We start from the raw sequence: 14,515 nt of genomic DNA, 5'->3' as shown, positions 1-14,515 counted from the left end.
GGATGAAGAAAGGGATAAGAGGGGAGAAGAGGGCATGTGGGTGCAACCTCTCAAGGAAGATTCACAGAAACCACACTGTGATGCTTTTGCTTATATGCCTCGGGCCATTTGTGAATCACAAGGCTACACCTAGTGGAAAGGGAGGTTGGGAAATATAGCCTAAAAGACTTTATATAGTATATACAGAATAGTACACTGAATAAGATATATAATCTTATACAGAATAAGACTATATTCTGAGGTAAAACATGCTTATTAGCTAGTAATCCTCTTGCTATGGAAACAGGCGAAAAGGATGTTGAGAGACAGTTAAAAGTCTTGGCTACAACTCTCAATAAATATTTATTAAGTGAGTGAGAATGTACATTTATTAATCACTTGCTGTACGGTAATATGTGACAACATCCATTATAAAATATTCACAACAATCTTAAAAAACCACTCTATTTTTGTTACCACTTTATATATAAAGAAGTTGTACCTTAGAGTGGTTAAGTAATTTTATCCAAAGTGACAGTGGCCAGTTGAATCCAGAACCACTGATCTTGAACACCATATTGCTTTACCATAGAATATAACTGCTTACGCAAATGTGTTTTACTTGTGTTAGATTTATAGGTAATGTGGCTTATCTTCACACTATTTATTAATTCACTTAATAAATACTTACTGAGCAAATAAAAATTGTTCTAGGTCTTGGGGATACCAATTATGATAGCATATTTTTTCTTATTTATTAAAGGTTTAGTCACTGGGATTGGTGAGAATACAAAGTGAGCCAACAGACAGTCCCCCTACCCTCATGCAGCTTACTTAATAAAATAATCTCCTTTATAGTCTTTAATTATAAGCAACAAGCAAAAAAGAATAAGAAGCTATAAGAACATATATTATGAGAACTGTATCTAGTCTAGGGTGAAGAGCTGAGTCAGGGAAGGCTTCCTTGATAAACTTGCCTCTAGAAGAGAAATTGGCACATGGGAAATGCTCAGTGAATATACTGAATGAATGAATGACTGAATTTATTAATTAAAAGGGAGTTGGAGGTCACTTTGGAAGATGCTTTTGCCAAGCCTGGGAAGTAGAAGGGAATACCCTTCAAGAAGTCCCATGTGGCTGGAACTCAATAAATTCTCCCCACTTCCCAGAGCACATCGTTGAGTTCAATTATTCGTTGAATTAAATCAAACAGCTTTTTTTTTCCCTCTCAAATGTCCATACAATGAAGTAAAAATTTTTTGCATAAGATCATCTGAAATGTTTTCTTTACTTAAATAAGCTCCACATAGGCTCAGAAAACATGTCTATTGCCCAAATAGTTCTCTGCAAATAGGAGCTGCTAAATAAATACTGATTCATCTACAGCAGATTCGAAACTAAGGAAAACATTCTAAAAAATTTGTAGTGTACTCTTCTTTCAACATTTACATACATCTTTCCAAATCTGGGTTAATGCTCCTAAGAAAAGAAAAGCTAAGATCCATTGGCAATTATCAAAATGTCCTATTTGTTGTTTTGTTTTACAAGATAATCACTTGAAAGAACTTCTTGAAAGCTACCATTATGTAAAAATACTGGCTTAGGTTGGGCTCCTGCTAGGAAAGCTAAGAAAAATTTACATCTGCTTTTGAAACTCAGCACTCATTCTAAGAGCAGTGCTAATGATAGTAACTAAGGAGACCTGAGTTTAACATAGCTTTCTTTTTAATCTGAAAAATGAAAATATAGCCTATTATTATAAACTCAGAGAAGAATACTTCAAACTTAAAGTAGCATTAAACACATAATACAAGCAAAAATCTGACAGCCCATTTGTGGGCAAAAAAAAAAGGAGATCTTTGTTATTTTTTCAAGAACCAAAATAACAACAAAATAAAACAATCTACGCTAAGTACACCAATGTTAAGTTGAAACAGCTACTATTCTAATTAAATATATCAGTTTTGGGGAAAACAGCAGCAGCCACAGCAATGACAACATTAAAAACAAATACATGGAGAAAATGTAACCAACATATAGTACAGGAATGAAATGTCCTGAAAAAGGTGTTAATGTGTAGAATGAATACACTTATTCCCAAGCTCAAAGTTCAGCTCTTTTCTTCCGAAGGGTCCTGTGCAATGGTGCTCCCAGGTAAGCTATGGTCTTATACACTGTTTTGATGAAAATGGAAATAGAAGAGAGAGAGACTTTCACCTCTGTGGGAGGATACTCTGTTTTAGAGTTCTAATCTGTCCCCTCAAAAATCTATTTCAACTCTATGTGGACAGGCGTGGCCCTGTGACTCAAAGTGGCCAGTGGTAATAAGGAAGCGTGTCACTTGGCGGTGGTGTCCACTTGATCCACTTCTACTCTCTATACAGAGCAAACTCACTTTTCCAACTTTATACTGGATATTATTTTCTCTGGGTAAATCACCGAGGCCCAAAATATCTGCATCATTTTCCAAGCAGACCAACTCCTTTTCCTGATTTCTACATTTCTGTTAATGGTACCAAAATCATGATCAGGCTCAAAACCCTGGAATTTAATTTTTCTTACTTTTTTCCTCCCTCCCCTCCCATAACACACAGTTGAATCAGTCGTCAGTGATGCACCCTCAAACCCTCTTACAGTCTGATCTTTTATTTTTATTTCAACAGCTGCCAGTCTCATTCAGGTCCTCCTCTGGGCAGTTAGCCATAAAAGCCTCTCAACTGGTGTGCCTGCTCCTAGACTCGTCTCTGCATTAAACACAGCATTTATTCAATAAAATTGTACTAAAAGCCTCGTTAGCACTAGGCTTTGTGTTGTATACACATAACACGCACCACACCACTGACATGCCACCTTCCTAAACTCTAGTTCTGACAGTATTAATAACCTGCTGAAAACTCTTCAATAACCATCAAGTGCCACCTTCATCCAGTATTGATGTATTTCACCTTCTGATGTCTCCTTACCTTTGCAGACCCTTATCCTCTTATTCCGCACCCTCCCACCCCCCCTGCCCACCCCAACATGTACCCAAATTTTCAGTATAGTAAACCAGTCCCTGTGGTACCTTGAGTTCCCTCCATCTCCTCTGTGACTATGTTCATCCTGTTCCTTCCAACTGGAATAAGCTTTTCAATGTCATCCTCAAAAATGGTGAACATACTAAATTCACCTTTAATAATTAAAATGTAAATGGCTTTTTGATGTTTTCATTATACTCTGGTTGCATAGAGAATAAGTATTTCTTCCTTAAAGACTCCTAAGACCCAGCTGAGGTTTTAAAAATAAAACATTTAAAGCCTGGTCTTCCAGAGATGTGGCTATTTTACGACCCTTTTACTATTCAATTATGACTTAATTATTGAAGGCCTCACGTCATAGGCAAAAATCCTTTGAAAACGATTAAGCATTACTATTTCCAGTTCATGGAGGAATGGGGATTCCACTTAAGGCAGACAACTCATACAGGCAGGTTAATAATAAAATATCACCAAAGCAGCTTAAGTAGTTAGGTCTTAGAATTGTGATGTCTTGATGCCATCCATTACTTTAAAATATCCCACACTGATGTCTCATTTGGAAGAACAATATACTATTCTCCAACATCTTTATTTAATTAAGTTGCTTCTAATAGTGAAAGGGGCACATTCAAGGAGAAGTATATCTCCCTTGCTAGACTGTGAGCTCCATCAGAGTAGTGATTACTACGTTTTTTCCTAAGGATCTCCACTATCACAATCTACCTGAGGTGTCTGCTTATTATGTAGTCCCCTGGGGTCCAACTCTGACCTATTAATTCAGGAACTCTAAGGATGGGGGCCATATTTAAAAAGCCCTCCAGGTAATTTTTATGTGGTTGACACTTGAGAACTACTGCCCCAGCCTAGAGGCGCACTGCTTGCTTATGGACAGATATAAATTTTATAAAATACAATAGCTACTTTATAAAGCTTTAAGAAAATCCAAGACTCCCCCCATACCTACTACCAGTACCCACCCCGTACCTCCAAAAATAAATAAATAAATAAATAAAAGGGCACTTCCAAGAGCTTTCAAAGTAAGGATAGTACAGAGGTTAGGAATGGCTTAGCGCTGGCCTCTCACACAAGCTGTCTGTGTTTAAATCCCAACCATGCAATTTACTAGATTAGTCAATTTGGACAATTTATCGTTCCATGCCTAGATGTCCCTATCTGACTAATGGGTATAAGAACAATACCAATTACATGGAATTACAGATTCAATATACACCAAGTAGTTGAAACAGCATATAGTGCTAGCTGTTAGATTATTTTCAAGCTAATACATAATAGTATGGATAATGAGACTCAGCTGGATCCAAAGTATAAGTGACTAGAGTAACTTTTTCTGCACTTAAATCTAACCATATTCAGTTAGTTTTAAACAACCAAATCCCCCAAATTGAAATGGTTTCAAATTAATTACTGTCTCAAAAAACTAAAACTTTCAGAATCAGGCCAAGTGGCTTGGTACTTGGTCACATTTTCAACACAAGGAGGTTTTCAGTGAGGCCTTGGGGCAGAATAAATTTGTTCAGTGTCTACAGTGGAAATAAGGGTTTCCTTCAGCTCAGTCCAAATAGTAATCCCACTAGTTCCCAGACGATAAACATAAAGAGACAATCAAACCTTTAGCTCAGACTCTCACTTTTCCCCTTGCTTCTCGGCCTTTCTACCCCCACTAGGACTCGGGACAGGCTGCCAGCAGACCTCCTCTGCCCTTGCAGGAAGTACTGCTGCAGCCCTTTCAGAACGAATTGTTGCATTGGAGGCAGTAGCTGATGTGGACTCATAAGCAAAATCTCCCATGGGCAGGTCTCATAAGCACAGTTAACACCTTGGATTGAAGCTGGATCCACAGGCACGGCAGACTGACGTTCACGAGAGCGTTTGGTAACATCGGAGAAAAGTTACTAGAAACTCTGAAAGATGATAGGAACTTAGGATTCTGTCTCCTTTAGTCCTAAGTGCCATAAACGGGGATATATAGCCCAGAGGCTGCCCAGATGGTCACGTGAAGAGATTTGAAGAGGGAACCAGAGTAAGTTTGCCATGAAGGTGATCAAGGTAGATTGGAAAACCCAGAGATATTAAACTTTGGTTTAAAAAAACATGTTTTTTTCCATGACAGAGAGTTATTTTCAATCAATTCAGATGATCTCCATTTCAATCTACCAGTATCATAAACTAAAAAAAAAAAAAAAAAAAATCACTCTGGTAATATTCATGAGACATTGGGAACTAAACGAACCACAAGACATTTAAAATCTCAACCTTTGGGCTTCCCTGGTGGCGCAGTGGTTGAGGGTCCGCCCGCCAATGCAGGGGACACGTGTTCGTGCCCCTGTCCGGGAAGATCCCACATGCCGCGGAGCGGCTGGGCCCATGAGCCATGGCCACTGAGCCTGCGCGTCCGGAGCCTGTGCTCCGCAACGGGAGAGGCCACAACAGTGAGAGGGCCACGTACCGCAAAAAAAAAAAATCTCAACCTTTGTAAATACAGAAGATAAGTTGGAAATGTTTTCCTCATGGCCAAAATGTATAGCAAGTACGTATAATGAAAAAGTCTTTTATATATGAGTGTTTTACTGAATTATCTACTAACAGTTTAATAGATGCTAAAAATTGTGTTAAAACAACTCCCTGTAACTCTTCATATTCTATATTTTATGAATAATACTAATACATTTTGTTGGGGTTTTTTTGACATTTCTGTAAGGGCAAAAATGACACAGCATAAGCTTGGGAAATACTAGTACTTTAAATGTTTCTCTATGGTAAATTAATCTTAGAGAGAGACTAAGAGAGACATTAAAATAATATGATTATTTTAACAACGGTAATGTCTAAAGTTTCAAACTCTGGTGGTGTGATTATAATAACAAACTTATAAAAATTTTGTAAGAAGTTAAAATAGACGCTTTTTCTTTAACCTTTCTGGAACAGAACATAACCAGGATAGGAGAAGATAAAAATTTTGGTGTTTGGCACTCCGGGTTTAATTAGCAGACCTCCTGGCAAAAACCTTACAAATATTACCCACGCTCATCTAACGTTGCATATAAAAGTGGTTTGCAGTGGTTAGGGAGGAAAGTATGGGCCACTGGAATTACAGAAAGCTTCATTCCTCTGCTGCCCAGATGCGTGAGGAATTCCTTATATTGTGGAGATCCCATGTGGCACCAATGGGATCATGCTTAGAGGGCACAATTCACATGTAAGTATATAACAGCTGAACACAGAGATGAGCTAAGTCGTTTGGACAGTCTCAGTACCACTCAGTGCAGTATGATTACCATGTGAAAACAACCAATATCTCTCTCCGATCTATTTTGTTCAGCAGTCTCTTTTCTTCTATCAATTATCTGCATCTATCCAACACAGTTCTTTTTTTTTTTAATTCAAGGTGCTATGGAAATAGACTTAAATCAGGTGTAATACTAACTCTCAAGTGACATAGGAGAAAGGTAAACAAAGACCATTTTATGTTAAGTATATTAGCTGCTATGATTGAAATATATAGTTGGCAGAGTGGGAAAAAAGGACAGTGTAGTCACTTATGGCTTTGGAGATAAAAAGCAGGAATTTCAGGGATCACTGTATCGAAAAGGCAACAAAGGAGCTGAATCTAAAGAAGGTTGGTAGATGGTCGATAGAAAAACCACGAAGTGTATGTGCCTAACTACAACAGCAGCAAACAGCCAGGTGAAATTGAGCAACAGCAAGAAATCCAGGTCAATGAGGTCTTGGGTGCTGAAAGAGAGGAAGCAGCTTAGAGGAAAAAGAGATTCCCAGTGCAGCTTCTTTCATATTAGAGAACAATTGCTATCTGGTTAGTCATCTATTCCATAGCTCAGAGAATCTGGAGTTAAGATCCAAAACACATCCATTAAAGAAAATAAGCAAGCAATATGCACTAGTATTAGTATAAATGTGGTAAATGACCAAATAATTAGAGACTAACTATATTTATTGTCAATATTATATATTGATAATATATTTATTATCAATAAATATATTGATAAATATATCAATATATTTCAGTAAAGATGCATCATGCCATTTTTACTTAATGCTAAGTGCCTTTTTGTTTTTAAACATTAAAAAGTAACATTTTTTAAAAGCATACACAACTATGTGTAGAAGCTCACTTCTAATAAACAACTTAAAGGAAAATAGTAATTTTCCATACAAGATTACTATTTGAAACAAAGATGATTAGAAGCAATATATTAATGTCTAGATGTAATTAACCTTAGAGAGATGTTTAGTATGAATGGGAGTGTATCTGAGAATGTAGCTTTTTTCAGGAAAAAACAGGCTAAAACATATTCTACTTGAATGAAGAAGTAGTAAAGACAGATTCGATTCTGTGCAATTCAGGTTCTGTAACTAGTAAACAACCTGGCAAAAAAATCAACTTTTTAATTTTATGATTTTAAAAACGGTTTTTGTGTTTCAAGGAGCTCCAGGTGCCTATAAGTACCAAAAAAGTCTTCAAACATATTATATATAGGCTTTTGAAATGAAATATATGATTACTCTATTTTTTGCAGCATTTTAAATACCTAGTTCACAAAGTTTAAAAAACCCCACCACATATGAAATTTATATTCCAGAAATGTGAACTTGTAACATAACTTGTGCTCACATAAGTCTCTTTTGGGTCCATGTATTCCACACTAACTATTATTTTGTTTAAAATGCAAAAGTCAGATGGTCTTGCTTTTGGGTATTTAAACTTTTCTAACAAAGAAGAATCTAATAGCCATTTAAGAACACTAACTGTTGAAAATACTTAAAGACTTTATTATGACTAATGAATAACGACTACTTAGGAATTGCTGCTAAAGGGAGGACGCACTTCTGACTAGGATACACAACATGGTTCTGCCTCCCTCTAGTTTACAGACTTTTTGCGGGTCACATAATTCCTACTATTCTTCCTCATTTTTCTTCACTGTCGTTTCCTCTCCTTCCACCCATGCAGTTATCACTACTTGCAGTTCCAACAACAGGGTGCTCAGATCATCAAGCAAAAGTGTTTTTTGCATTTTATTTATTTATTTTTAATGTATCTCAGGCAGTACAAAACCAGGCTTTATGAGCTGATGAACCCTGTTTTTACAGTGCAGTCTGAGGATGACCTGCAATAAATAGGTCTGTGGGACAATCCAGAAGTTTTAATTTTTATCCAGTGACCTATGTGATTCTTAGGCACATTAAAGTTTGAGAAATAACTACCCCCCCCCACCGCCCACTAAACTCTGTGGGATATAGAAAAGGAACATATTAAGTTCATATTCACATTTTCTAAAAGGGTAATGAATTATTTAAAATAGAAAGATCAAGATCTATTTTTCTGTGATAAAATACTAGCACTGAAACAACTACTGGTAAATTAACTTTCAAAGGAAGATTATGGCTTTGCCTTAATATACCCATCAAATAGATCAGCATATAATAATATATCTATGTAATATATAGTGTAATGGGAATTTCTCTCCTTTCATATTCTATAAATATGCCAAACTAGTTTTTAGTTTAACAAAAGCTCTATTAAAAATTGACTGTTTGGGGCTTCCCTGGTGGCGCGGTGGTTGAGGGTCCGCCTGCTGATGCGGGGGACGCGGGTTCGTGCCCCGGTCCGGGGGGATCCCACATGCCGCGGAGCGGCTGGGCCCGTGGGCCATGGCCGCTGAGCCTGCGCGTCCGGAGCCGCAAAAAAAAAAAAAAAAAAAAAAAAAAAAAAAAAAAAATTGACTGTTTGGATATAATAAAATATTATGGTTCAAATAGAATGGTTAGCAGATGATGTAAGACCAGGCTACACATGTTATACTATTATGTCTGCTTACTTTTCTATATTCTAGATTGAAAGCATTGTGAAGGCAAATACTATCTTTTTTCTAGTGCCCAGTAGAGAACAGACCACAGGGTAGACACTCATTTAGTAAATGTTTGTTGAACGGATGAATAAATAAATGCCTGGAAATCCAATGTATATGCATCCCAGAAAGAACATATACAAACAAAATCATCTTGGAAATTAAAAAAATAAAATAAAATAAATGAAAACTACATGTAGCTATAAAAAAAGAAGAGAAAAATAACAGGAAAAGAAAATATTTATCTTTTAAAATAAATAATAAATAATCATCCTGGCTGATCTGATTCAGTGAGCAAAGTTCCCAGAAGGTTTAGATAAGCTTTTAATTTTTATATATTACAAGGCATATTTCCATAATTCTGCAAAGTTGTTATTTCTGACATATTAGTCAAAAAGGAAATTGATATTCCAGGGTGCTAATGACCCAGTTAGTGTTGAAGGTGGTGGTTATTTATTACTTGGAAAAAAATCTGGGTGAGGAAATAAAGGTCAGAAAAACTTGAAAAAAAAAATAAGAAAAAAAAACCTTTTTGTTTAACTGAATTTACTGTACTCACCCCTTAAATTCAGAACTGATTAAGAATATTGTGGTACTATCCATAATTGCATGCTGAGTGTGTAAATTTAAAAATGGCCATTTCAATTTTCATTTCATCAAGACAAGGAGGAAAATGAAATTGAATACTAATTAGGGCATGTGTCTCATACACCTGAAAGATTAGAGGAATACTGTGCTCATTATAAGTGAGTTTAAGTAAAGTACTCAAATGTTTCATTTGAAGGACTGAATATAAATAAAAGAATTAAATGACAAGGGAAATTACTAATGCTCAAACAAAGAATATTTGGTACATATTTAGACTTCCCAGAGCCTCCTAGATACGGTTTTCCTTTAAGAAAGGGATACACGTTTTCTTTTTAGAAAAATAACTTAGAAAATAAGATGTTATTAGAGAATATAATAACATAATACTCTGAACACAATCATGAAGTATGTATTGAATAACAATGGTGAGTTTTCAGTTTTCCTCCCATCATATGCAAGATTTCCTCATCTAATATAAACCCTTTTATTTTACTTTTACTTGTTTTTCTCTAAGAGTTCATTATCATCTTTACACCAAAAGAAAAATAATAATAACCACAGCAATAATAGTAAAAGACTGCCCTTAAAAGAAGTATTTAATTATTCTACTTAGGTTGATAAAGTTATATTTAATCTAAGTTCCTCTAAGAGTCTACCACTGTCCCGTTTCACTGAGGTTATTTCTACCTATAATCACTGGGATAAAGAAAACTTAAAATTCATTCACACTTTGAAAGACTTCTGCATAGTGTTAAATAGGCAATAAACCGTAACAAAATAAATGAAAAATCAGGATATAAAACAATCATAAGGTGTTTCTCAGAGAAAAAAACTGCCAAAGTGTGTTATTTATGGTTTATTGAAATAGGAAATCACTGACGCTCACAAACAATTTGTCAGATAGAAACCCTGATGCAAGCTTGTGACATCATCTCTCAACTGCTCTACAATTTCTGCTATGAATCATAATTTCTAAAGTTTTATCATGACCTCAATCCTCTAAATACATTTCATAAGGTCAACTTAAAGAATGGTCTCTGGAATGATTTTTAGCAAATAGAATACAAGCATTTTTTGTTGTTTTGTGTTTATTTAAAACTTAACTGGAACTTCATTAGTCTATGATCAAAACTGTAAAAAGGTGCCATTTCCACTCTCTGGAATTTTCTTTGTGCATGTGGCTGTAGATTAGAAAAATCACGTGCAACTTAAGAAGGAATTTCTGCAAATACATGCAAATTAAATTCATAAAACAAAACAAGAATATCAGGCAACCACATGGAGCCATATAGATAAAAGAAATGTATATAGGATATGTAAAAATTCATAAGAAATCTGAGCAAAGATATATCTGAAGGAGGTTTTGGCCCTGTTTTGAAAGTACTACAGAAATCATACTACTTGGCCGTAAATCAATTTCCCTTTCTATTAACTGCCTATAAAGCAGTCTCTATCTTCTGCTATAACATCACGTCATGGATTCCTATCTTAAAAATTACCTCGGACTCAAACTATGTAGTCAACAGATAAAACAGATCAGCTACCTAAACAAATCAAAATTCTCTAATAACTCCCTATTCCAATGGAATAAAGCCAAAACCTTTTGGTATTCATAAATCCTACAGCGTGCTGAACTCGCACACTAACTTTGAATGCATTCCTCTAGCAACCTAAACACAGGTCATGATTTTCTACATGGCGTTGCCCAGGTTCTCACCTAGCATCTTGGATCATGCTGTTCCCTTGATATCTGGTCTCTACTGAAAGCCATCTTCCAAGGCCTATCTTAAAAGCTATCTTCCAGTGAGGCTTTCTCATGATAATTAATTACTTCCTCCTCTGACTCCAGCGTATACTGGATTTTCCCTCTCTTCAGCACACATCAATGACTTGTTAGATGTTGTTAACATGCTCCCCACCAACAGAGGTATAATCTTTCACAGAAATCATAGTTTGATTACCTTTTCTGTCTCCAAATAGGTAGTTTCCTGTCTCACTTCAGCTAAGGGCTCAAAAAGTATTTAAGTAGATAAAATATAAGATGCAGGCATTACTACCCTCCATCACATCTTTGGGAAATCGCTTAGTCTCTTGGTATGGCGTTGTTTTCTCATGTTTAAAAAAAAAATAGCTGACTGATGCTAATAAATAATAGAGTATGAATTGAAACACACTCAGCTATTGAAAGAGGGTTCTAAAGACATTTGAGGTGTTATCATAATCCGTTGCATATTCTATATTTGCACATATGGAACTACTTAAGACAGAGAAGGAAAAGACACAATTTTTATACTCTTGAAGTATCCAAAGTTGCTACTAAATGTTAACACAGTACTAAGGAACACATGGCGTATGTAAAAACCTCCCTCTTTGATATGTACCTTAAGATTGTGATATTTATAATCCAAGAATTTTAACATTTTTAACCCTCTTAACACACTTTCCAATGGAATGTGCATGTTTCCCACAGTTTCAGAGTTTATAGTCCATTTGGACTCTAGCTAAATCATCCTTTCCTCTGTGATCATGAAGAAAAGTCACACTTTGGACCCTCACTATCTTCTCTGTGAAATGACTCTGGTCATTCCTTGCCAGTAACCTTGTTTCATCCCATCTGTTACCTGAATCCATGGCCATCTGTCATTTTCTGCAGCTGTCCAGGCATTTATAAGCCCCTTCTTATTAAGACGTGCATAGTAGGGATACCATTTCTGGAGTCCAAAAAGAGCTCGGTGGGTAGATGAAGCTGTAATTTGCTGATTTGAAATGATTCCACCTTCAATTCCCAATGGGCCCGAGCATTCTGGGAACAAATGAGGAAAAAAGTTTGAATGTATTAGAAATAATCCATATCAAAATATGGCTGTTAGATTTGATGGGAGATATTTTTAAAGTGATTTCAACGTGGACCATCATGCCATTCAAGCCCCTCGGAATTTACAGATTTGTTACTGATCACTACATGAAGGAAATAATTCTTTTTTTTTTTTTTTTTTCTTTTTGCGATATGTGGGCCTCTTACTGCTGTGGCCTCTCCTGTTGTGGAGCACAGGCTCCAGGACGCGCAGGCTCAGCGGCCATGGCTCACGGGCCCAGCCGCTCCGCGGCATGTGGGATATTCCCGGACCGGGGCACGAACCCGTGTCCCCTGCATCAGCAGGCGGACTCTCAACCACTGCGTCACCAGGGAAGCCCAGGAAATAATTCTTGCTCTCATGCCACTCTCTTCTTCCTTTGCTTTGAACGTGGCACCTGAACAGACATGTCCCTTCTGCACTGTGATTCTGCGTTATGTACTGTTATCCTCTGCTGATCACATTAACAAAAGTGTAATGTCCTTAAAAGGTCTCTCTCATATTTTATATTCCCATTAGCATGCCCCACAAATCATAATTCCTCAATAAATATCTGTTGATCCATTATTTCTTGACTAGCCTACATCTGAGGTTTGTATCAAAATCATTTTCATACTGACTTAGCATTTCCCACTTCTATAAATTTTTTAAGTTAAATTTTTATAACCACTGTCAGTTATGCTTCTACAAAAAGGGCAATGTGTAAATCTGTCAACATTTAAAATTATTATAATAATAACTTGTGATATGTTATAAGTAACAGGAAATATGTAGACAAATTATTTTTATAGAGTAAGCAAGTAAGCACTCAGACATTATATAGAGCAGTATAAATACCACTCAGTAAATCAAGATATTAAAAGTTTGAAATCCACAACTCTACCAATTGGGATTTTACACAGATATCTTAGCTTTTTTCTTTTATTGTTCTTTAAATATGCAACTTGGAAATTCAAGGTAAATTTCCTAATAAAAATTTTAAATACTAAGATTAAAGCATAATATGCTCAAATAATATGTTTTCAGATACCAAAAGTGTTTAGATTTTAAGATTAGAAATGAAGGTAAATCAATCTAAAAATTATATAGGTACTATATATCGTATGCATTCGAATTTCTTAATTATTTCCTAAAATTTCACCAGAAAGTACATTTATTGTGAATTCAGTTTTGAAAATTCAGAACAATATGATATAATAAAAAGTAATACCTAGTTTTCTTAATTTCATTAACATTTCATATACTACATTCAACTTATTGCAAAATTAGATTTGTAAAATACATATGATAATTCTATTATAAAATACACTATAACATACTAGAATTCCTGAAAATATGAAAGGAACATACTGCTGTTATTAAATGTTAGTGTATATAAGTCAACTTGATCAGTGATTGCTACCAAGCATATTTTAGATTTTAATTACTATTGAAGTCTAATGATTATCAGTAATTAAATGTTTACACTCAGATTGAGATTGAAAATATGAAAGGAAGAACTTTGCCACTGGAGTATAATATTTTAAAAAGTTACAAAGATGTTTCTCACTGGTAACCATTTTTTCACTAAGTATAACATGTTTCTTTTTTCTATTCCAAGCTCAGATAATAAGTAGTTCTAAGCACATTACTTACTAACATTTCCCCAATGAATTTAAAACCTTTAAAAGCTTTTTATAAAAACAAAAATGTGTGGATAAGTAATCATCTTAATCAGTTGTTATTAGTAAAGATGACATTAATACAGCAAAAATTGCATCTCTGTGATTGACAGCTGACAAGTCATTCACTTGATAAGTTAAATTTAAGTAGTAAGATCTTTTCTAAAGAATTGTATTTAGAACTCTTTAGCACTTTATAAAGGTGCGCTATATCATTTTGAAGTCATTAAATTAAGAAGCCATTCGTTTTTAGAGTAGCAGTATTAGAAGCCAACGATAATAATCTGATTTCCACATTCCTAAAAAATTAACGTTGAAAACTCAAACGTTGAGTCTTTGGCCTCTTGCTTTGCTTTGCATTTCAAACTTCAAGATCTTTACAGATTTCATAAAAGCACTAAGAAACTTTCATGATGCTCTTTGATTTTAAGCAACTGCAGGAGCCTGCTTTTTAAGAAAATTGCCATTAAAAAGAGTCTCAAGGGTGCTTGTCCTTGATTTGTACAATGTTCGGATGGAAAAATACA

The 14,515-nt window shown here is 35.3% G+C and overlaps 1 protein-coding gene across 2 annotated transcripts in view; it reads right to left on the bottom strand.

The window, feature by feature from the left end:
• The window catches only part of EDIL3 (EGF like repeats and discoidin domains 3), a 431,167-nt gene that overhangs the window by 139,592 nt on the left and 277,060 nt on the right, over window positions 1-14,515 (bottom strand). For both annotated transcript variants that reach the window (XM_032627364.1, XM_032627365.1), the window contains one exon: window positions 12,094-12,275. In XM_032627364.1, coding sequence (XP_032483255.1) covers window positions 12,094-12,275 — 182 coding nt within the window. The remainder of the gene's footprint in view (window positions 1-12,093; window positions 12,276-14,515) is intronic.

This window comes from Phocoena sinus, chromosome 3, assembly GCF_008692025.1.
Source record: "Phocoena sinus isolate mPhoSin1 chromosome 3, mPhoSin1.pri, whole genome shotgun sequence".
In the NCBI taxonomy this organism is placed as follows: domain Eukaryota; kingdom Metazoa; phylum Chordata; class Mammalia; order Artiodactyla; family Phocoenidae; genus Phocoena; species Phocoena sinus.
Note: the sequence above shows the minus strand (reverse complement) of the source record. Positions and strands in the feature narration are given on the sequence as shown.